Source organism: Heloderma suspectum, chromosome 1, assembly GCF_057233095.1.
Source record: "Heloderma suspectum isolate Gila_16-S chromosome 1, 16-S_ref, whole genome shotgun sequence".
NCBI lineage: Eukaryota > Metazoa > Chordata > Lepidosauria > Squamata > Helodermatidae > Heloderma > Heloderma suspectum.
Genome location: NC_139458.1, coordinates 121,591,678 through 121,610,274, shown reverse-complemented (window position 1 = coordinate 121,610,274; position 18,597 = coordinate 121,591,678). Strand labels below are relative to the sequence as shown.

The window sequence follows — 18,597 nt, the reverse complement described above, 5'->3', positions numbered from 1 at the left end:
AAAGTTTTTGGATTTGCATCAAACTGCAAACTAGGGTGAAATGTTATGATATCTCCAATCATTTTTATAGACCTCCTGAAAGATAGTCCTGTTGGCCCAAAGATAAATAGTATAATCCGTGATAATACCTTTATTAGGCTAACTTAAAGGTCACAGAATACTATGCAAGTCTTCAAGTTCTTCAGAGCTCTTCATCAGGTGAGATGGTAAACAAAGCAAAAGGGAGTGGGAATGGCTGATGTCAAAGCCGTAGAGTCTGCATTTGGTTACAGTCTTAAGATGGAAAGTGGGAGGGGGCTGCAGACCTTCAAATTAGGTTCTACCAGGTACTGAGATGGTTTCAACTTACACCTAGGATCCTCCCAAGGCTTGCTGGGAAGAAGAAATAGTGGTAGATCTCCATTTTTGAAAATATACAATCCTTTACTTGGCCTAATGAAGGTATTACGCTACTATGGATTTTAGCATTTTTCTTTTTATATTTCAAAGTTTATTATATTTCAAATATTTATATTTCAAATGTATATACTCACCTTCGCTTTTGGACCTCTGTTCATCAGATGCAAAGCCAGAAGGAAGATCAGCCAACCAACAACAATCATTGTAGTTTCTCCACTTTTGGAATGTGACTTGATATGGCCAGTTTTTAAGGACAAAAGGATTGAAGTGATAATCACCTTTCAACTGAATTTAAGTAGGTCAGTACTTTGGCTTTATTGGTGGCTATCTGTGATGAGCCAGCCTGTGCAATACACTTGATTGTGACATCACTTGTTATGTAACAATTGCATAATGCCAGCAAAAGTTTATATGACAGAATCAAAGGCATTTTAGATAAATGATATCAGAATTGTAAAAGCAGGTGGCAGCCTAAAAAACCCATTTATAACTTATTGTTTTATTTTGTTTTGGGGGTTTTATAATACAATCCATTTACAAAAGTGAAAGAAGAAAAACATTTGCCAAACTATTACAAAAATGTAAATGTCTCTGTCCTTAAGATACAAAAACTAAGGCTGCAATCCTATTCACACTTACTCAGGAATAAGCCCCATTGAACTCGGGCTTATTTCTGAGTAGACATGTATTAGACTGCACTATAACACATTTTTCACTCCAAGGACTAGTCAGCCAGCTGATTGCAGTATTCTCTTATTATCAGTCACTATGCTCTTTGATTTTAAGATGTGAAGTCTGGTGCTAGATCAGGCCAAAGGCCTCAAAGCTGAGAGGGGAAGCAGGGCCATTCTACTAGCCCTGCAGAAATACCCCCGCCCTCCATGAAGGCTCCTCCTCCCTCAACCGTCCCCACCAGCAGCCATTCCATCAGCTGTACTGAGGGAGTTGAGAGGGGAAGTAGGGGCGTTCCACCAGCCCTGCTGAAAAACTACTTATTTTTCTTCTTCTTCCCTTCCCATTCCTTGTGTCTTTTTTTATTGTAAGCCTGCAGGCGGGGGCTGTCTTGTTTTACTGATAGTATGTAAACTGCTCCGGGAGCCTTTTTGGCTGAGGAGCAAGATAAAAATACTTTAACTAAACATCTAGTCCAGCATTCTCTTTCTGCTGTGACCAAGTCCACAAGAAGGACATGAGTGCAATAGCATCCTCTCATTCATGTTCCTCAGCAAATGGTATTGAGAGACATACTGCCTCCGATACTGGAGGTACTATATTGCCATCATGACTAATAGCCATTGATAGTCTTAGCTTCCATGACCATAGTTATTACCGGGCAGTATGTACTGTCTTTTGATACCCTTTATATTTGAGAAAACTAGAGTTCAGTGTTGGCAGAAAAGATCACCAAACTAATAATTTACATCTTTTTTTTTAAAGTTGGACATCATTCCTTGTCACAATGTTAAGTGTGGAGAAGGAATTACACTTGTGGAATCTGTTTAAAAGCAACTTGGCATTGACCATGAAGGGATTATCTCATAAAAGGAAAATCTATCCTGTACATGCCTGTGCCAGCAGCTTATCAAAACGAACCTGCTGGTCCACTAGTAATTCCAGCAGCCCTTTCAAATCATATTTCCTGGGTTGGACCAAAAACAGGGCTTGGCCTAGCGTCCCGAGGCGCCGCCTGAGCCACCTAGCCCGCCGTATGCGGCTCTCCCGGAAGGTGCGGCGCTGAGTGGCTTCCTTAGAGAAGTCATACCTAAGAAGGGGCAGCAGGGGGAGAGAGGCCACACGGCCGGTCGGGGCGCCCTGGGTTGCCCTGCCCTGCGAAGGGCTTGGCTTGTGTTGGTCCTTGCCGCTTGCCGTCTCTCCCCCCCACCCCGCGACTGGGACAAACAGGAAGCTTTGGGCGAGCGCGAGCCATGGAATTCTCTGAGGAGAAGCTGAGGAAATGGCTGAGCAAGGCAAGCGGCGATAGATACGCAGGCAGGCGCCAGCGAGCTCGGACGCTCCTCTCCGCGCGCGCGCACTGGCCCTCGAACGCCCCCACCCCACACACCCGTTGGGTGAGGCGGCGCCGAACTTGGGGGAGGGGGGAGCGAAGAGACCCATGGAATTCAGCGCCCCCGCCTCGCGCGCGGTTCCTTTCTGTTTAGCGGCGAAGCGGTGGTGGTTCCCCCCCCCCCCCCCCCGCATGCAAGTTTCACCGAACGCCTAGGACTGCTGGAGCAAAGACAAACGCAACGGCCCAGGTACCCGAGGACCGCCGATAGCGCGTCGCTCTGGCGCTTGTTCTCGCCGGCTCTTGCGTTGAGCCAGTTACGCTTGCCGAAAAGGGTTTCAACGCGCCTGTGAACGTCTGTCATTGTGGTCCAGCCCTGCCTCGCTGAGCCCACGGGATCAGGATGACTTCAGTGCCCGCCCGCACGGCTCTATCTCATCTTCGTTCTACTCAGAGTAGACCCATTGAAAAGAAAGCGGCGCCCTTAGGATTGTATCTCGTCTTCGTTCTACTCAGAGTAGACCCACTGAAATGAAAGGGAGGCCCCTAGGGTTGTTTCTCATCTTCGTTCTACTCAGAGTAGACCCATTGAAAAGAAAGCAGCGCCCTTAGGATTGTATCTCGTCTTCGTTCTACTCAGAGTAGACCCATTGAAATGAAAGGGAGGCCCCTAGGGTTGTTTCTCGTCTTCGTTCTACTCAGAGTAGACCCATTGAAATGAAAGGGACACCCTTAGGGTTGTAGCTCGTCTTCGTTCTACTCAGAGTGGACCCATTGAAATGAAAGGGATGCCCATGGAGTTGTATCTCGTCTTCGTTCTACTCAGAATAGACCCACTGAAATGAAAGGGACGCCCTTAGGGTTGTATCTCGTCTTCGTTCTACTCAGAGTGGACCCATTGAAATGAAAGGGATGCCCATGGGGTTGTATCTCATCTTTGTTCTACTCAGAGTAGACCCATTGAAATGAAAGGGACTTAAATGAGGCTAATCTGGGATACAGCAGTGTCTGTAAACTCTGCAAGGCTGTGAACACGACCTCTTCCTAGGATCGACATAAAGTAAGGCTGCAATCCTATACCAACTTGCTAGAAGTAAGCCCCGCTAAACCCAGTGGGAATTACTTCTGAGTAGACACTAATAGGATTGCACTGTAAGCCGTGTTCGTCCTCTGGTATCTTGGCCGTTAGGTTTTTCTTTGCTCCAACAGTCCTAGGTGTAAGGTGAAACTTGCATGCCAACTAGCTGTTCTAATTGATAAATATATCTACAGCACCCTTCCCCAACTGGGTGCCTTTCTGATGTTTTGTACTTAAGCTTCCATCAGCACCTGCCAGCATGGCCCATGGTACAGAATGCTGGGAGTTGTAGGAGGACATCAGGCTGGGGAAAGCTGATCTACAGTCTAATTCTCAAATTAATGTGGGTTGTATGAGTTGACAGCGAAGTGAATAAGATTTGGACCACACCAGTAAATACAAACTTGCGCTTCTATATGTTTAGGATTTCAGCTCAATAGTGGCAAGTTTTAAATGCAGCGATACGTCAAAATAAAGTTCCTTAAAATAACAAAATTCTCTCTGTTTTGTCTCCAGTATAAATTCCGAGATCTGACCATAGAAGAACTGAAGGGTGTAAATGAGTTGTACCCAAACATCACATTCTCCATGAACACCTATAGTAAGAATAACTAGTTTGGCCAGTTGATAAACTGACTGTATGAGAATGTTATTCATTTTTTAAGTGATTTATGTATAGATTTGACTGGCAGTCAGAGCAAATAATTTCGAATAAGGAATTAAACTCCACCTACTTGTTCTTAACTGTTGACAGTATAACATACGGTACAATCCTATGCACGTTTACTAGGAAGTAAAAACAGATGAGTGTGCATAGGATTAAAGCATGACAGTGCAATCCTGTACATGTCTAATCAGAAGTAATCCCACTGATTTCAGTGACTTACTCCCAACTGAGTTTAGGATTGCAGCCTTAATTACCATGTGTAAGGTTTAGAAACTCTCAGCAGTTATTTGATCACTTCTACTGTTATGCTCTTATAAACTGTTGTTGTTGTTGTTGTTGTTCAGTCGTGTCCGACTCTTCGTGACCCCATGGACCATAGCACACCAGGCCTTCCTGTCCTGCGCTCTCTCCCGGAGCGTGCTCAAGTTCATATTCATTGCATCCGTGATGCTATCTAGCCATCTCATCCTCTGCCGTCCCCTTCTCCTTTTGCCTTCAGTCTTTCCCAGCATCAGGGTCTTTTCCAGGGAGTTTTCTCTTCGCATTAGGTGGCCAAAATATTGGAGCTTCAGCTTCATTATCTGTCCTTCCAATGAGCAGTCAGGGTTGATTTCCTTTAGGATGGACTGATTTGACCTCCTTGCAGTCCAGGGGACTCGTAAGAGTCTTCTCCAGCACCACAGTTGGACAGCATCAATTCTTCGGCGCTCAGCCTTCCTTATAGTCCAGCTCTCACAGCCATACATTACTACTGGGAAAACCATAGCTTTGATTATATGGACCTTTGTCGGCAAGGTGATGTCTCTGCTTCTTACTATGCTGTCTAGGTTTGCCATAGCTTTCCTCCCAAGGAGCAAGCATCTTTTAATTTCATGGCTACAGTCACCGTCTGCAGTGATCTTGGAGCCCAAGAAAGTAAAATCTGTCACTGCTTCCATTTCTTCCCCTTCTATATGCCAGGAAGTGATGGGGCCAGATGCCATGATCTTAGTTTTTTTAATGTTGAGTTTCAAACCAGCTTTTGCACTCTCCTCTTTCACCCTCAACAAGAGGCTCTTGAGATCCTCTTCACTTTCTGCCATTAGGGTGGTGTCGTCTGCATATCGGAGGTTGTTGATAATTCTCCCAGCAATCTTAATTCCGACCTCTGATTCATCCAACCCGGCATTTCTCATGATGTACTCTGCATATAAGTTAAATAAGCAGGGTGACAATATGCAGCCTTGTCGTACTCCTTTCCCAATTTTGAACCACTCGGTTGTTCCATGTCTGGTTCTGACTGTTGCTTCTTGACCCTCGTACAGGTTTCTCAGGAGACAGGTAAGGTGGTCTGGTACTCCCATCACTTTAAGAATTTGCCACAGTTTGTTGTGATCCACACAATCAAAGGCTTTAGCGTAGTCAATGAAGCAGAAATAGATGTTTTTCTGGAATTCTCTTGCTTTCTCCATGATGCAGTGAATGTTGGCGATTTGATCTCTAGTTCCTCTACCTCTTCTAAACCCAGCTTGTACTTCCGGTAGTTCTCGGTTCACATACTGCTGAAGCCTAGCTTGTAGGATTTTGAGCATCACCTTGCTGGCATGTGAAATGAGCGCAACTGTACGGTAGTTTGAACACTCTTTGGCGTTGCCCTTCTTTGGAATTGGAATGTAAACTGACCTTTTCCAGTCTTGTGGCCACTGTTGAGTGTTCCAGATTTGTTGGCATATTGAATGCAGCACTTTAACAGCATCATCTTTTAGGATTTTAAATAGCTCGGCTGGAATACTGTCATCTCCGCTAGCTTTGTTGTTACTAATGCTTCCTAAGGCCCACTTGACTTCACTCTCGAGGATGTCCGGCTCAAGTTCAGTGACCGCACTATCATGGCTATCAGGGACATTCAGATCTTTCCTGTATAGTTCTTCTGTGTATTCTTGCCACCTCTTCTTAATCTCATCTGCTTCTGTTAGGTCCCTGCCTTCTTTGTCCTTTATCATGCCTGTGTTTGCACAAAACGTTCCCTTGAGATCTCCAATTTTCTTGAAGAGATCTCTAGTCTTTCCCATTCTGTTGTTTTCCTCGATTTCTTTGCATTGTTCATTTAAGAAGGCCTTCTTGTCTCTCCTTGCTATTCTCTGGAACTCTGCATTCAGTTGGGTATATCTTCCCCTTTCTCCCTTGCTTTTCGCTTCCCTTCTTTCGTGATCTACTTGTAAAGCCTCATCAGACAGCCACTTTGCTTTCTTGCATTTCTTTTTCTTTGGGATGGATTTCGTTGCTGCCTCCTGAACAATGTTACGGACCTCCGTCCATAGTTCCTCAGGCACTCTGTCTATCAGGTCTAATCCCTGAAATCTATTCCTCACCTCCACTGTATATGCATCAGGGATATGATTTAGGTCATACCTGAAAGGTTTAGTGGTTTTCCTGACGTTCTTCAATTTAAGCCGAAATTTTGCAAGAAGCAGCTTATGATCTGAGCCACAGTCAGCTCCAGGTCTTGTTTTTACTGACTGTATAGAGCTTCTCCATCTTTGGCTGCAAAGGACATAATCAATCTGATTTCGATATTGACCATCTGGTGACGTCCATGTGTAGAGTCGCCTCTTGTGCTGTTGGAAAAGAGTGTTTGCTATGATCAGCATGTTCTCTTGGCAAAACTCTATTAGCTTTTGCCCTGCTTCATTTTGTACACCAAGGCCATGCCTGCCTGTTATCCCTGTGATTTCTTGACTTCCTACTTTAGCATTCCAATCCCCTATGATGAAGAGGACATCTTTTTTTGGTGTTAGTTCTAGAAGGGGTTGTAGGTCTTCATAGAACCGATCAACCTCAGCTTCTTCGGCCTCAGTGGTTGGGGCATAGACTTGAATTACTGTGATGTTGAATGGTTTGCCTTGGATTCGTACTGAGATCATTCTATCATTTTTAAGATTGTACCCCAATACTGCTTTTCCCACCCTTTTGTTGACTATGAGTGCTACTCCATTTCTTCTAAGGGATTCTTGCCCACAATAGTAGATATGATGGTCACCTGAATTAAATTCGCCCATGCCGGTCCATTTGAGTTCGCTGATTCCCAAGATGTCGATGTTCAATCTTGCCATCTCATGTTTGACCACCTCCAGCTTACCTTGATTCATTGATCTGACATTCCAGGTTCCTAAACAATATTGTTCTTTACAGCATCGGATTTTCTTTTCACCGCCAGACACATCCACAGCTGAGTGTCCTTTCGGGTTTGGCCCAGCCGCTTCACTCTTTCTGGCGCTACTTGGAAATACCCTCTGCTCTTCCCCAGTAGCATATTGGACACCTTCCGACCTGAGGGGCTCATCTTCCGGCATCATATCTTTTAGCCTTGTGATACGTTCCATGGGGTTTTCTTGGCAAGAATACTGGAGTGGGTTGCCATTTCCTTCTCCAGTGGACCACATTTTGTCAGAACTCTCTGCCATGACCTGTCCGTCTTGGGTGGCCCTGCACGGCATAGCTTATGGCTTCACTGAGTTACGCAAGCCCCTTTGCCACAACAAGGCAGTGATCCATGAAGGGGCTTATATGGAATAGTAAAATGAGCTTTGTATTGGTTTGCTGCTGCTGCTTTTGTTTTGATTTCTTATTGCTGTTCTATTGTATTTTATATGACATAGTATTTTAAATGCTGCTTTTTACACTTTACAGTTTGTTTTTTTAAAGTTCTGGTTTGATTGTTTTTTATTTTGATTGCCACTTTGATGCTTTTCCAAAAAGAAAACTGGAGTTTAAATATTTAAATAAAATAAATCAGTTACTTAAAGCTCTGCATTTGTGGCTAGACAGCCGATTTCGGCTGTCCAGCCGCATGAAGTCAGAGCAGGGGTGGGGCAGATGCTGGACGACGCATAGGAAGCGTCAGAAAGCGTCCGTCCTCCCCACCCTGGCACGACCTCAGGAATGTCCTGTTTTCACTGCTGTGCACTCCTCTTATGAGCATGGAGCGCGGGGCTGATCCGCGCTGCCTACGAGGTGCGGGAGCGGGTGGAGCTCGGGTCTTAGGGAACCAACCTATCCTATGACCATCTAGCCGCTGACTAGTGGCCATAGGATTGTGCCTTTAGCTCTGTTATAAAAGGTGAATAATGCAGTATTGTAAGTGCCAGATTAATATTTTAAAAGCAAAGATGAAATCCACATACATATACAAATCTATGTTATGAATTTCAGCTTTCAAGGATGGGTCCCAGAAAGACCTTTTGAATTTTAGTGGCACTGTTCCAGTGAAACATCAGGGTAAGTTCAACACATTATTTTTGTACTTATTGGTATCCAGTTATTTGATTCCTAATAATAAATTAGGAATTACCAAGTAGGGCTTGCAACAAATGTTACAGTGTATCCTCACCTCCTGTCCTAACAGCAGTGCTCCTGTTAAGGGTTTCAGTGAGCCTGCCATTACCTCTTCCTTGCTACTCCTCTCCTTCTCAGTTTTCTGTTGTTCTTTTCCAGCTGAAACTCAACGTTCATATCTCCTGATAGCAACTAATGATAAAAAATAGTGTGGCCTGAGCACTCCCAGCGGCTGTGTGGGCAGGAAGTTTCAGTCTGTTTCCTGCCTCCCAGGTGAGCAGAGCAGAGGAAGCTGCTCCAGCTGGTCTAGGGACTATAGAAGCAAGCAAGCAAGCTCCCAGAGAGCGAGTGATCAGAGCGAGCGAACAGGGAAAGTAAACAGGAGTTGGCCAGGGGAGTTTGGCAGGGGAGGCCAGGGGGAGGCCCCTAACATTAAAAACAACAACAACAACAACATTTTTTTTAACTTTATTTTTCTTGTAACACACACTTCCATACCAGTGGGGCTCTGTTTTTAACCCCCAGTGAGTAGAGGACCAGGCACAGGCTACTCTAGAATAATCAGAAAGCTAGACACTAAAAGGGAAAAGAGGCTATGGAATGACAAGACTCTCCAGTGATGGTGACTTGCAAGGTGTGTGCAATGTTTGTTTTCTTGCCTGAGAACAACATGGCCTACATGTGCAACAAGTGCAAGTTGATCACATTGCTGGAAGAAAAAGTAAGAGGACTGGAGTGGCGACTGTCGACCTTCCAGGGAATAAGAGAACACGAGGAGTTCTTGGACAGAACAGTGGAACTACAGCAGCAAAGTGAAGACCAGAAGCTTGAAGAGGAACAGCAAGCTGAGGCAGAAGAGGGAAATGCTGAGGTGAGGAAAAATGCAGTAGAGGAGATTCCTTGGAAAAGGTTGACAGGAGCTGAAGAACTAGAAGCCATTCTACACCACTGGAAGCAGTGGAACTATGGAACCGTTTTCAGGTACTTGAGGATGAGACTGGAGGACAGCCTGCAGAGGAAGAATTACAGGGGAACCTCATGAGAGCGAGCAAGAGGCTGAAGAGGCCTCTGCCTAAAGCAGAGGTGATGAAACCAAGGCCTACAGAAACAAGAAGAGTAGTAGTAGTGGGAGACTCCTTGCTGCATGGGATTGAAACCCAAGTATGTCGCAAAGACCCATGGACTCTCCAGGTATGCTGTCTCCTGGGAAGACGAATTAGAGAAGTGACTGAAGGGTTGCCGTGCTTATAAAGCCCACTGACAGGTATCCCTTTCTTCTCATCCATGTGGGAACAAATGATACCGCCAAGCGGAGCTACGAAGAGATCACGTCAGACTTTGAAGCTTTGGGAAGGAAACTCAAGAACTTTGGGGCCCAGATAGTTTTCTCATCCATCCTTCCAGTAGTTAGAAGAGGGATAGAAAGGGAAAGAAAAATATTCCTGGTGAATGACTGGCTATGAAGGTGGTGCCGATGAGAGAGATTTGGATTGGACCACAGGCTATACTTCCTGGAAGATGGACTGTTGGCAAGGGATGGGTTGCACCTCACAAAGGCTGGGAAGAATGTGTTTGGCCACAGCATGAAGAACTTCAGGAGGGCTTTAAACTGAATCCTACGGGGAAGGGAGACGTAAAGTTGGGGGTAACAATGGACTAAGGCTCATGCACCGCAATGCAGAGAACAGCTCTAATAGTGCCCAATAGTAGTCTTCAAAAACATGTAGGAAGAAAGCCAGACTATGAAGCACATGGTCTTCAATGTCTATGTACTAATGCCCAGAGTATGGGAAACAAACAGAACAAACTTGAACTCTTAATACAAGAGGGAAATTATGACTTGATACGTATAACTGAGACTTGGTGGGATGACTCTAATGACTGGAATGCAGCAATTGAAGGATACAACTTGTTCAAAAAGAACAGGAGGAACAGAAAGGCAGGTGGGATTGCACTATACGTTAAAAATACATATTTCTGCACAGAAATACAGGAAGATGATCTTGGTAGCCCCATCAAGAGCATCTGGGTTAAAATACATGGAGCAAAGAATAAAAGGAACCTGGTGGTCAGAGTCTACTACTGGCCACTCAGTCAAGGAGAAGACGAGGATGAAACTTTTGAGAAGTAAATTGCCAATTTTTCAAGGAAGCATGATGTAGTAGTAATGGGGGACTTCAGTTTCCCCAATATTTGTTGGAAGACAAATTCTGCAAAACATGGCCCCTCCAGGAAATTCCTGACTTGTGTGGTGGATAACTTCCTCCTACAGAAAGTAGAAGAAGGAACTAGAGGATCGGCTATCCTTGACTTGATCCTAACCAACAGAGATGACTTAGTGGATGAAGTCGCAGTTACAGGAACTCTGGGGGAAAGTGACCATGTTATTCACTTGAGGTCTTGGTTCTAAAGGAAGCAAAAGCCTAGTGTAGCCAAACGCGTACCCTGGATTTTAGGAAAGCCAATTTTAATAAACTCAGAACAATGATCAGTAAGGTCCCATGGCAAGCGACTCTGACGAGAAAAGGAGTCCAAGATGAGTGGGAGTTTTTAAAAAAGGAAATTCTCAAGGCACAATTACAAACAATTCCAACAAGAAGAAAAGGTGGAAGACAACAGGAGAAGCCAATGTGGCTTCACAAAAAGCTTAGAGATGACCTGAAAACAAAAAAGGACACATATAGGAAGTGGAAGGAAGGATAAGCAACAAAGGAAGAGTATAGGCAGATAGCACAGAATTGCAGGGATGATGTCAGGAAGGCTAAAGCTGAGAACGAGCTGAGATTAGCGAGGGATGCTAAAAGCAACAAAAAGGCTTTCTTCAGCTACGTGCATAATAAAAGACAGAGGAAAGAAATGCTATTAAATAAGGATGGCAAAATGATAACAGATGACAAAGAAAAGGCAGAAGTGCTCAATTCCTACTTTGGCTCAGTCTTCTCCCAAAAGAGGGTCTATGACCCCACTGACAAAGGCAAAGTACAGGCTGAAGGGGCAAGATTGCAGCTTGAGATTGATAGGCATATGGTCAAGGAACACCTCATTACTTTGAAGGAGTTCAAATCTCCAGGGCCAGATGAACTGCGTTCTAGAATAATAAAGGAACTGGCAGAAGAGCGCTCAGAACCACTGTCTATTATCTTTGAGAAATCATGGAGGATGAAGGAAGTGCCAGATGACTGGAGGAGGGCTAATGTTGTCCCTATCTTCAAAAAGGGTAAAAAGGAGGAACCTGGAAACTACAGACCAGTCAGTCTGACATCAGTCCCTGGGAAAATTCTGGAGCAGATGATAAAGCAATCCATCTATAAGCACCTTGAAAACAATGCAGTGATTACTTGAAGCCAACATGGATTTGTCAAGAGTAAATCCTGCCGGATGAATCTGATCTCATTTTGTGATCAGGTCACCTCCCCTGTGGACTGTGGGAATGCTGTGGACATAATATACCTTCACTTCAGCAGAGCTTTCAACAAAGTGCCCCATGATATCCCGATGAGCAAATTACCTCAAAGTGGGCTAGATGAAACAACTATCAGGTGGATCCACAGTTGGCTACAGAATCAGACTCAAAGAATACTTATCAATGGGATCTTCTCAAACTGGGGAGAGGTAATGAGTGGGGTACCGCAGGGCTCAGTCCTGGGCCCAGTGCTCTTCAACATTTTTATTAATGACTTGGAGGAGGAGGTGCAGGGAATGCTGATCAAATGTGCAGATGACACAAAATTGGGCCTGATAGCTAATACCTTGGAAGACAGAAACAAAATTCAAAGTAATCTGGATAGACTGGAGGGCTGGGCAGAAAACAGCAGGATGACATTTCATAGGGATAAATGCCAAGTTGTGCGCCTAGGAAAAAGAAACCAAATGCACAGTTACAAGATGGGGGATACTTGGCTCAACAACACTCCAAGCGAGAAGGATCTTGCAATTGCTGTCGATCACAAGCTGAATGTGAGCCAACAATGTGTTGTGGCTGCAAAACAGGCAAATGCTCTTTTGGGCTGCATTCATAGAAGCAAATATAGCTTCCAAATCCCGGGAAGTACTAGTTCCCCTCTACTCAGCACTGGTTAGGCCTCATCTGGAGTACTGTGTCCAGTTCTGGACACCGCACTTTAAGAAGGATGCAGACAAACTGGAGAGGGTTCAGAGGAGGACAACAAAGATGATCAGGGGACTGGAAACAAAGCCCTGTGAGGAGCGACTGAAAGAACTGGGCATGTTTAGCCTTGAGAAAAGAAGACTGAGGGGAGATATGATAGTGTTCTTCAAGAACTTGAAAGGTTGTCACAGAGAGGAAGGCCAGGATCTCTTCTCGATCTGAGAAGACTGAGGGGAGATATGATAGTGCTCTTCAAGAACTTGAAAGGTTGTCAAAGACCGGAAGGCCAGGATCTCTTCTCGATCATCCCAGAATGCAGGACACGGAATAATGGGCTCAGGTTACAAGAAGCCAGATTCTGGCTGAACATCAGGAGAAACCTTCTGACTGTTAGAGCAATACGACAATGGAGCCAATTACCTAGGGAGGTGGTGGGCTCTCCCACACTGGAGGCATTCAAGACGAGGCTGGACAGCCATCTGTCAGGGATGCTCCGACTTGGATTTCTGCATTGAGCAGGGGGTTGGACTCGATGGCCTTGTAGGCCCCTTCTAACCCTACTATTCTATGATTCTAAGCATGCCCAGTCCTCGTGGGCTATTTTTTTTGGTGGTGGATTCCCCCTTATGTCTTTTAAATAATATTTTTTGTACTTCTGCAAACCTCAAGATTCCCCTAAGCATGTTCAGTGGTGTAGTGGAGCCAAGACTCTCAGGACTGAAGTGGTGGGACTTTTTGATTAACAGGGACAGTGATGTCATCTGCTGCCTCACTGCTCCCAGACTTTTTTGTTACTTCTGAGTTTAGCTAGGGATGGGCGGATTCCCTACCTGTCGTTCCAGCTGGGAATCCGCCCTTGGGGGGAGGCAATCCATCCCTCCCCCCAGAATCCTGGTTGGCCGGCTCTGCGGCAATTCCACGGAGCCAGCTCCACAGCACCAGCAATATGGCCACCATTGCCATATCACTGGCTGAGGCTGACTGTCTCCGGATGCAAATGGCATCCACTATGCCATTTGTGGCCGTAAAAGTCTTAGATTAAGCTAAATGCAGCCCTAAATGGCTAGCCTATCGTGTGAAAAACCACAGACGCAAATGGCGTAGCACATGCCATTGTGGCCGTAAAGCCCTTAGTTTAAGCTAAATGCAGCCATTTATGGCTGCATTTAGCTTAATCTACGACCTTTACCTTTACGGTCTCAAATGGCATAGTGGATGCCATTTGCATCCGGAGACAGTCAGCCTCAGCCAGCAATACAGCAATGGCGGCCATATCTCTGGCACTATGGAGCCTGCAGCAGGGAGGATCTGGCTGGTGAGGACTTCGCTGTTTGGCAGAGGAGGATTTCTCCGCCATCCCTAAGTTTAGCTGCAATCCTCAAGGTAGCTGGAAGGAAATGGATTTTCCCAGCAACAATATATTGTGAGCTATCCCTATTTTGAGGTGGCTTGGTCTTGAATGGGCAATTAAGACCCATTAACTTTACAAAATACCTGCTCCTGATGGACATAACAATTACTAGAACTGGCTTGTTGATGTAGTGATAAAATGTTTCTCCCTGGCGCTGGCAAAAGAAAATCTTGACTTGGAGGTCTTATGCTGTTTGAAGGCATGTTGTGTCCCTCTCTTTCCCTTTCTCTCTAGCCAGACTCCAACATGTTACCTACTATACTACCCCTTCACCAGCTCACTATTCTATGATAGTCAGCTGATCTTAATACAATAGGTATTATGCTATTTACTGCTGTTCTCTGGTGGGGGTGTATGTGAATACACACTTGGGCATGCATATGTATATATATATATACACACACACACACACACACACACACAGATCAACACAGTTGCCTGCATTTTGGACTCTCCTTGGGGGCATGGCTATGGGGATTGTCATGATGAGGTCTTCAATTTCAAGATTTACCATACTGATATATCTGTCTTCTTTCTTAGCAGTTCTGTTTTGGCTATTGGCTATATAGTCATCAGCACTGAGTTTGGTATTAGAGAGAGTGATTCTTAATCTCAGTAGACTGAGATCACCTTCAGAGACCCTTCCTCTCACCATCTGAAGTGAAGTGGGTTGGTGATGGGGGAAAACCTTCTCAGTTGTGGCACTCCAATCTGGAATGCTCTTTCCAGGCACACCTGACACCTACTCTTATGTCTTTCTAGTATCAGCGACCTTAGTAATAAATCTTCTTGAAAGAAGAGTCCAAGTGTAGAATAGCAAAAATGTTTAATAACAATGACGAAAAGGCTTTCCTCTGTTAAATTAGGCTGCTGAAACAAAGAAAGTTTGGGGGTAAAGCAGGAGTTGACTTTTGTGAGAAAGGACTGTGAATTCTGTTCTGATACTGGAAACAAAGTCCTGGACTGAACACATGCTTTGGAGGCAACCTGATCCTTCTGTGTATATGTCTGCTCTTCTTAGCTACTAATTTGCATATGGCTCTGGTTGGTGGACCTGGGAGTTATTATGGAAAACAAAGTAGATCCAGGATGCCTGAAATCTGCCCACCCCTGGGATAAAAAATCAAATGTTCATTGTTAAAAGTTTACATAGCCAGTCAAGAAGCAGTGATTATTCATAGCAACTTATGTTTTGTATTTTGACAGGTAATTCTTATAACATTCCAATTTGCCTATGGATTTTAGATTCTTACCCTTTTACTCCTCCAATTTGCGTCTTGAAGCCCACTCCAAACATGGGGATTTCTGTAGGAAAACACATAGATGCCCATGGAAGGATCTACTTGCCATATCTACAAAGCTGGAGCCATGTAAGAGTTATGTGTGTGCATTGTATAAAATAATATTCATTGTTTTACTAAAATCAATTGACAATTTTTGACCCATTCTTTATTTAATGTCATGTATATCTTAATTATATAAACGTGTGGCTTTTAACGTGCACTGTCATTCTTTCATATATCATTGCACACACACACACAATACAGGAGAAAAAAAAGGAAAGGTTCCTCCTGTGCAAGCACCGGGTCATTACTGACACCTAGAGGGACGCTGCTTTTGCTGGCGTTTTCATGGCAGACTGTAGCGGGTTGGTTTGCCATTGCCTTCCCCAGTCTTGACTATCTTTCCCCCAGCAAGCTGGGTACTAATTTTACCGACCTTGGAAGAATGGAGGGCTGAGTCAACCTGAGCCAGCTACCTGAGACCCAGCTTCTGCTGGGATCGAACTCAGGTCATGGGGAGAGTTTCGGTTGCAATACTGCCACCTACCAGAGACACAATTTCTCTGACTAGCAAAAATGTGTTCTTATCAGTGTGTATGTGTGTAGTGAAGATCCCTGTCAGCAAGGGCCAGGCCAACTAGTGTCACTGAAGGGTGGAGAGCAGATTTTGCCCAATGCTGTCTCCAGGCAAATGCTTTACTTCCACCCCATTGGCAACCATTCACTTATAAGGGAGAAAATAAAAGGTTGTAATCAGATACATCATTGGGATGGGTCTCTGTCGTCTTGTGACCCCAGCCCTGTAAGCCGAGCCTGCTCCTATCTTGGATTCTGTTTCTTTGTTACACTACACTGTGGGGCAAAGTTGAGAAACAGCTCACAAAGAAAAAAAAATATTAATTTTATAAGCGTTCCTGTATTTCTGTGCCAGTGCACAAAAATTGTATTGGAACACCTCCTATTTTCAGTCAATTTAGAGATGTGAAGGCCTGTCATTTTCCTTTTCTTAAAACATATTTGTAAGTAGAACACTTGTTACCTGAAATGTGGTTCTCATTATTGATATTTTGATGTATGTATTTCAGCCACAGTCAATGATCATAGGGTTGTTAAAGGAAATGATTATAAAATTTGAAGAGGAGCTCCCTCTGTACTCATTATCATCTTCTGATGCAGCCAGACAATTGGAGCTGCTCTCTTATATTTCAAAAATCACTGAAGGTGTGTATCTTTGTTGTGAACGTTTTATCCAGTATTCATAATAGCAATCTGTCTTATTGTTGGTGGCCTTTGCTTGGGTTTTCCTTTAAGGGCCCAGTCCAGTGCTCTGTTACACGATAGGATCCAGAGCAGGGCTGGTACAATGGAGTCCCTTGTCCTCTTGGTCCCGCCCTAAATATCTTCCCCATCCTCTGTCTAGAGCACTGCAAAGCCAGTGCTGGTGAATGCATTGCAGAGTATTGATTACGTGGTAGAAAGTGGTATAGAGAGGGTTTGTGGGTAGGGTGGCTTGGCCAGCTTACATCGTATTTTAAAGGCAATGGGAATGGCCCCATCCATCTATCACCACTGTATGAATAGGGTTAGTGGGCATGGGGAGGCAAAACATGCTTGTTCTATAGCAAGGGCTATCATTGGACTGCCCAACTTATTTATTACTAGGGTTGCCCCCTCTTTTCTGATGGGTTTCCTGTGTGTCTAATGGCTGACTGACAGGCAGAAATTCAGCAAATGAAGATATTTTTGGTATAAAGATGCAGACCTGTTAAGTACTGCACCTGTTGAGCATTTGCTGTCTTCAATAAAAATGTCTTGTGCTCATGCTACAAGAGTCTCATCAGAAGAAAATATGCCAATTCTATTTTTAAAACAGGTAGAAATGTGTAGTACATCAGTGCCATGTAGCTAACAAAAAAATTATGGTCTCCTTTGTTACATCTAATGCTCCTCTATTTTAGGGCCAAACTAAATGTGACTTTTTCGCATAGTTTGGTATTGAGCAGCTGTTTTTTTTTTTTCATCAGTAGCTAGCATGGGTGGCCTGAACTAGATCAGGACCACTTCATGCAGGGGGATTTTAACCCTTTGCCCCTGCCACAGTCCCAGTTGGAATTGTGGGCCCTCATGCTTGCTATTCACAATGGGAGGAATGCTCCCCTTGGCCCTTACTTCAGCAATTTTGCTCACAAGAACATTTCAGACTGCAACCCTATGTGCACTTACCTGAGTGTAAGACCCATTGAACACAGTGGGACTTACCTCTGAGTAAACATATGTGCATAGGATCTGGCTATATGCTATTTGTTTGTCCTTGGGTGCTTCCAGACAGAGGGCTTTTAGTGTTAGTGATCAGAAGGCATTGTGCAGTTGTTCCATCTTTTTCTCCTTAATGGATTTTCTGCATTGAGGGAAGAGACAGAAGAAGAAAACACAGGAGGGTCATGAGTAGAAGATGAGGATGTCTGTTTCCCCCATAAACGTCCATAAATGAGGCAGGGCAATGGTGCCATAAAAACCTCATCTGGAAGTACACCTTCACAGACCACCATAATTGCAGTTAATTTTTTGTTTCATCAGAACCAGCCAATATTTTTCATGCAACTCCAGTATTTACAATTTGTAGATCCATTTATATAACCTACCATATATTATTTTAGGTGAAAACAACATACAGTCAAGGGGAGATGGGAAAAAAAACAATGGAGAATTTAACAAAGTTACAGTGATTGGAGCAGGGGATCTGGGCCTTGCTTGTGCACTGGCTATTTCCGCAAAGGTATGTACTTCATAAGAAATTGTTATTATGATTGTTGCTGTAATGATTCCAATCTGGGATAAAATAATTGTCATTGAAAATAACATATGTACATAGTATACTTTTCTCCATAACATATATTTACATTAGGACTGGAAGCAATTGATTGATTGATTATAGATTAACAGTGCAATCCTGTGGATGTTTACAGATTAACAGTGCAATCCTACAGATGTTTATTCAGAAAAAGTTCCACTGTGTTCAATGGGGCTTATTCCCAGGTAAATCCTATACACACCTGAATGTAAGCTCCACTGAAGATAGTGGGATTTTTTTTTCTGAATAAACATCCATAGGATTGCACTGTAAGGCCTATTTGTATAAGCTCTCAGAGCATGGCAGCCATAGTCCTTAGTAAACCTGTGCTGACTTCTAGCTGTGCAAGCTGTGTTTTGCCAGTGGCTCCCACTGAAGTCAGCCTGAATTGACTTTAAACTTGCTACCACATGCACTTGAAAAGCTACTGCCTCAGTAGAGTGCTAAACACACACATGCCCAGCCCAACTGTTTTTGGCAT

General features: G+C 44.1%; 1 protein-coding gene across 3 annotated transcripts in view; it reads left to right on the top strand.

Annotated features, from left to right (window-relative positions):
• The first annotated feature begins 2,313 nt into the window (after positions 1–2,313).
• Positions 2,314–18,597, top strand: part of UEVLD (UEV and lactate/malate dehyrogenase domains) — a 33,564-nt gene continuing 17,280 nt past the window's right edge. The window contains exons 1-6 of one of the 3 annotated variants that reach the window (XM_084855231.1): positions 2,314–2,366; positions 3,999–4,083; positions 8,341–8,406; positions 15,189–15,352; positions 16,351–16,486; positions 17,923–18,041. In XM_084855231.1, coding sequence (XP_084711357.1) covers positions 2,325–2,366; positions 3,999–4,083; positions 8,341–8,406; positions 15,189–15,352; positions 16,351–16,486; positions 17,923–18,041 — 612 coding nt within the window. In that variant the 5' untranslated portion in view covers positions 2,314–2,324. Of the gene's footprint in view, positions 2,655–3,998; positions 4,084–8,340; positions 8,407–15,188; positions 15,353–16,350; positions 16,487–17,922; positions 18,042–18,597 lie in introns of all 3 variants that reach the window. The other 2 variants (XM_084855236.1, XM_084855245.1) reach the window with 2 other exon arrangements.